This window comes from Bombina bombina, chromosome 2, assembly GCF_027579735.1.
Source record: "Bombina bombina isolate aBomBom1 chromosome 2, aBomBom1.pri, whole genome shotgun sequence".
NCBI classification, from domain to species: Eukaryota; Metazoa; Chordata; class Amphibia; order Anura; family Bombinatoridae; genus Bombina; species Bombina bombina.
In genome coordinates, this window is record NC_069500.1 from 527,918,981 (window position 1) to 527,925,274 (window position 6,294).

The 6,294-nt window shown below is 39.9% G+C and overlaps 1 protein-coding gene across 1 annotated transcript; it reads right to left on the reverse strand.

Moving 5' to 3' along the window:
* Positions 1-420: 420 nt before the first annotated feature.
* On the reverse strand, positions 421-859 carry LOC128647885 (60S acidic ribosomal protein P2). Its single transcript, XM_053700585.1, has one exon. The coding sequence runs from the start codon at positions 803-805 to the stop codon at positions 470-472; it is 336 nt and encodes a 111-aa protein (XP_053556560.1). The 5' UTR covers positions 806-859; the 3' UTR covers positions 421-469.
* Between the last annotated feature and the right edge of the window lie 5,435 nt (positions 860-6,294).

The following is a 6,294-nucleotide window of genomic DNA, read 5'->3' on the forward strand; positions in this document are numbered from 1 at the left end:
AGGGAGAGGATAGGGGGAAACCCACACCAGGGACATCACAGGGAGGAAGCCAAGTGTCTATGGAGGATGAGAGGATGAGATGTCCCAACTTCTCATTTGATGAAAATGTTGCCCTTGTCCAGGCCATCATGGACAATTATAGTGACCTCCTCGGGCAGGAGAAGGGCAAAAGCATTGCCAAAAGGAGAAAAATGGCATGGTTGCCAGTAGAGAATGCCGTCAACAGTGTGGCCCTGCAGAGGAGGACTGTTGAGGGCCTGAAAAAGCGGTGGAATGACTGCAAGAGGCGGGTCAAAGAAAAGATGGGGCAGGAAGCTATGCACCAGAGGGGAACAGGCGGTGGTCCATCCCTGGATATTGAGTATAACACCTGGCAGGAGATGATATGCAGGTCCCTGAGTACCACAGCAGTCCGTGGACTTTTTTTTTATTTTTTATACAAGATTGCGTTTTATTTAAGAAAGAGGAATTAATCAAAGAGACCAAATCCCATATCTTCATCAGACTCTTCAGATTCTTCCTTTACTTCTTCTCTCTTTTCAGCTGTTGCAGCAGCTCCTCCGGCAGCTGGAGCAGATGCAGGAGCTGCAGCCACAGCACCTCCACTTGGTACTGAGGACAGTTTGGAAAGACCAGAGTTGACTACATCTTCGATGTTCTTGTCACTGAGTTCACTGATCAACTTACTGATACGTTCCTCATCTGCCTCAATCCCAACACTGGAAATTATTTTTTTAATATCCTTGGCGGAGGGGCTGGTGTTACCTCCAAGGGTAGCAAGTAGGTAAGCGGCCACGTAACGCATTTTTAAGTCTAAAAGAGACCCGAAACGATGTGCACGCTCCTGAAATCCGGAAACCGAGAGCAATATCACACATTCATGTACACAATGAGGAGCATGGTATTTGGCCTACTAACAAAAGCATCTACAATTATACTTGACATTACTGCTACTTAACACAATGCAATTCATGATATGAGGTGGAATAATGCAATACTAACATGTCTCAGAATAACACAGGACACGTTATAGAGTTTGACATGAGAATCATTATAGGCCCTAGCATGTATCAATGTATATTGTATACCCACGTGGACATATATCTGACTGTACTAATCCCTCTCATCCTTTGACTCCTTCACAGAACCTATGGTCACGAGGATACAAACATCCATGCCACCACCATCAGTCTTCAGGCAACCGCAAGAACAGTATGCTCCCAGGCATGAGCATGGTTGGATGGCTTCAGTTGAGGACCTGGGAGTGATGCCACCACCATTGCCATATGACCCCTGGCAAGATTCCTGGCCAGAGGAATATCCTCCCTTTGGCTTTGAGGGGGAGTCAAGACATCCACAAATGGTCCATGTATTTACCCCCCCCCCCCACAACACAATCTCATGACAGTCAGGGATTTTACCCATCGTTAAGTGCAAATGTTCATAACCAGTCACAGATGATGCGAATTCTGTCTGATATGCAGATGCAAATGGACAATAGATGGAGAGAACAAAATCAACTCTTGGGTGTGTTGGTTGAGCACTTTACACACCAGCAGGACACTGCCTCCAGCCTATCATCTGTGGCCAGCACACCAGCAGAATCTTCTCAAACCAGGAGAACAAGGAAATCCATTACAGTCACCTCAGCTCCCTCATCCAAGAAAGCCAGAAAATAAATAAATATTCTTATAGTTCACCATAAATCTTGTCCTATGTTATTTACCACATAATTGTCATCCACATCCATGTGAGGTGTGTTTTAGTACACTAATATTGTTAAAACATATAATATGACCTGTGTGGAAATGACAATGAAAACAGGTAATATTATCATGTTTATAACATATTCTTGTACTATAGCTCACATCCACAATAGTTGTTTCTGAAGGGTACACATTGTAATATTCACTTCTAAGATGTAAATCAATGTATCTCACATACAATATAAATTGGCACATGGGTATATATAATAGTGATGTTACTGATAGGGTGTGCATTATCAGGTGTTTTAAGGCTGCAGGTGAGAGGTTGTGTTGTCTGTGATTGGTTTGACACAATTACAAAGAGGCGGCCTTTAAGAAAGTCTTAGAAATTATCATATGAACCATCCTAGGTTTAGCTTTCAACTAAGAACACCAAGAGAACAAAGCAAGTGTTAGAATTAAATTTGAAAGTAGTTTCAAAAATAACATGCCCTATTTGAAACAAGAAGGTTTTCTTTGGACTTGACTGTCCCTTTATATATTTTGGAATCAATGCCAAGCTGTGTTAACATTAGAATAAATTACACTCCAGTGGGTTCTAAAGAGATGAAGGTAATACAATTATGATTTCCCATTGTTCTCTCCTCCAAGTATTTTTTATTGTTTTGAGAACAAATTTAAAGTAAATAAGGAAGTATATGTCCACAATGTGATAACGTGATGAGATCTGATTCTACCTACAAGCTCAATCCATTTGATTAGGTTGTGGCTTCAAACAACAAAATCAGCTATTTCAAATACACAAATAAACCTTAAAACCCAATATCATAGTATACTGTCCCTTTAACCTTGAGATGCTGCTTAAATGTATGTGTTTGTTAAGGCTTCCAGTGAGTTACTGTACGTTGCTTTTTTAGTCAGTGCAAGGGTTGCTGCGCCTGCAATATGTGGCGAGATGAGAATGGAGTAGATTTTCTGAATTCTGCGCGCGTAAATCCTTATGCTGTATATTGGATACCAAATTGTGCGGCTGTTCTATGTTAGCCTATGGGGATAAAAAATACGGCCGAAGGGTGAAATATACGCGCGTAACTTGTATGCTACGCCGTATATGTAATACCAAAATCACGTAAAATCCGGCGGCGGAGGATTTTGCGGGCGACGCTGCATATGTAATGGAGCCCCCATTCAGGTGCTAAAATGTGGAAACTGGTGGTAACATAAAAATTCTCCATAGGCTTTAATGAAGATAAATGTTTTTACCACCAGTTTACAAACTTTACCAACTCAATGGAAACTAGGCCTTAGTCAGTTATGTTGCAACAGGAATCAGTCAGCAGGGGAGCCTGCAATCAGTGCTAAGTGCACACTTTGCTATACAGTGATCTCTTGAGATTTTACTTAAAAGTCCCTAGATTTCATTGTAAACTTTCTTAAACTGATGAGGGAAATAAAATGACTGTGTTGCACAAGCCAGATGCAAGCTCCCTTGCAAGTCCTGGAGTATGCATGCTTATTGAATGCTTAAAGTCCCTTAACAACGGGATGTGGCTACTGAGGAAATTTTAAGATACATAACTTCCTTTTTACATAGAAATATTCAGAGGATATTTTCTTTTTTTTATATTTCTTTATTTATGTTCCAATAGTGTAGATACACAAAGTGTTATTTACACTTTCGTTGCACCTCGCAGGGTGTCTTAGTAATTCAGTAAACAAATGAGAAGAACAAGGCATGTTCATGACAAAACATAAGAACAAGTACATTTCAACCTTCTTTGGTCATCACTTAAAGGGCCATAATACCCAAATGTTTAAACACTTGAAAGTGATGCAGTATAGCTGTAAAAAGCTGACTAGAAAATATCACCTAAACATCTCTATGTAAAAAGAAAGATATTTTACCTCAAAAGTTCCTCAGTAGCCACATCCCATTGTAAAGGACTTCTAAGCAGCATATCAGTATGTCTGTCCCGGGACAGCCGAAGGGATAATCCTTGTGTGTTATTTCCCTATTCAAGGAAGTTTAAATCAAATCTCATGAGATCACAGTAAATAGTTCATGACCTCAGCACTGATGATGTTGATTGGCTGCTGTTCATTTCTTCATTTTTTTATTTTTTTTACCTGCAGCTGAATTATAACTTTTTACACAGAACTTACTCTGCTGAGCTGAGGAAATTGTGAGGTAAAATATCTTCCTTTTTTACATAGAGATGCTCAGGTGATATTTTCTTGTCAGCTTTTTACAGTTATACTGCATCAGTTTCAAGTGATTTAGCATAAGAGTATTATGTCCCTTTAATATACAATAAACATCACATCATTCCTTATTACTTTTTGGTGTATTTTAAATAAAAACAGAACAAAACAAAAACAAAAACAGAAGGAGAGAAAAAAAAAAGAGACGAAACCTACCCTTTAGGGAATTCATTCTGCTCTATTGCTGTTTCCACTAATACTGAACCCTTAAAAGGAGAAATTAGCTATATTTGCATTTCTCTTGGGTATGAGAAAATCAAATTTTTCCACTTATTAAAAAAGCGTTTAATTAATTTCATTATCGATACCTATATAAAATTGTTCCTAAATTAACTCGTTATTTGTTTTCTGCACAAGCTCAGCTAACATACAGTGGGGCAAAAAAGTATTTAGTCAACCACCAATTGTGCAAGTTCTCCCACTTAAGAACATGAGAGAGGTCTGTAATTTTCATCATAGGTATACCTCAACTATGAGAGACAAAATGTGGAAACAAATCCAGACAATCACATTGTCTGATTTGGAAAGAATTTATTTGCATATTATGGTGGAAAATAAGTATTTGGTCACCTACAAACAAGGAAGATTTCTGGCTCTCACAGACCTGTATCTTCTTCTTTAAGAGGCTCCTCTGTCCTCCACTCCTTACCTGTATTAATGGCACCTGTTTGAACTTGTTATCAGTATAAAAGACACCTGTCCACAACCTCAAACAGTCACACTCCAAACTCCACTATGGTGAAGACCAAAGAGCTGTCAAAGGACACCAGAAACAAAATTGTAGACCTGCACCAGGCTGGGAAGACTGAATCTGCAATAGGCAAGCAGCTTGGTGTGAAGAAATCAACTGTGGGAGCAATAATTAGAAAATGGAAGACATACAAGACCACTGATAATCTCCCTCGATCTGGGGCTCCACGCAAGATCTCACCTCGTGGGGTCAAAATGATCACAAGAACGGTGAGCAAACATCCCAGAACCACACGGGGGGACCTAGTGAATGACCTGCAGAGAGCTGGGACCAACGTAACAAAGGCTACCATCAGTAACACATTACGTCGCCAAGGACTCAGATCCTGCAGTGCCTGACGTGTCCCCCTGCTTAAGCCAGTACATGTCCGGGCCCGTCTGAAGTATGCTACAGAGCATTTGGATGATCCAGAAGCGGATTGGGAGAATGTCATATGGTCAAATGAAACCAAAGTAGAACTGTTTGGTAGAAACACAACTCGTCGTGTTTGGAGGAGAGAGCATGCTGAGTTGCAACCAAAGAACACCATACCTACTGTGAAGCATGGGGGTGGCAAAATCATGCTTTGGGGCTGTTTCTCTGCAAAGGGAACAGAACGACTGATCCGTGTACATGAAAGAATGAATGGGGCCATGTATCATGAGTGCAAACCTCCTTCCATCAGCAAGGGCATTGAAGATGAAAAGTGGCTTGGTCTTTCAGCATGTCAATGATCCCAAACACACCGCCCTGGCAACGAAGGAGTGGCTTCGTAAGAAGCATTTCAAGGACCTGGAGTGGCCTAGCCAGTCTCCAGATCTCAACCCCATAGAAAACCTTTGGAGGGAGTAGAAAGTTCGTGTTGCCCAGCGACAACCCCAAAACATCACTGCTCTAGAGGAGATCTGCATGCAGGAATGGGCCAACATACCAGCAACAGTGTGTGACAACCTTGTGAAGACTTAGAAAAAACGTTTGACCTCTGTCATTGCCAACAAAGGATATATAACAAAGTATTGAGATGAACTTTTGATATTGACCAAATACTTATTTTCCACCAGAATTTGCAAATAAATTCTTTCCAAATCAGACAATGTGATTGTCTGGATATGTTCCACATTTTGTCTCTCATAGTTGAGGTATACCTATGATGAAAATTACTTGCCTCTCTCATCTTCTTAAGTGGGAGAACTTGCACAATTGGTGGCTGACTAAATACTTTTTTGCCCCACTGTAGGTATCTTTTTAGATTTCCAGTATTTTAGTATTAAAGTCCGTCCATTAATGATGACCGAGTTCACAAACCTTCTATTTACTGATTTTTTTGGTTCCTCTATCAAAAAAATAACATGATTATCATGGATTTTTAGAGAACATTGCAATATTTTACTAATCCAAAATTCAGTTTTGTTCCAAAATTTCTTAATTTTTGGACAATTCCATAGGAAATGATAGAGGTCAGCTGCCGGATAGTTACATTTGTAACATGAACTGCCTTTGCTATCCCACTTTGATTTCAGATATGGTGTAATGTATGCTTTGTTTATTATTTTAAAATGTGATTCTCTTGACAGAGATGATATTGTTGCTTCTTCT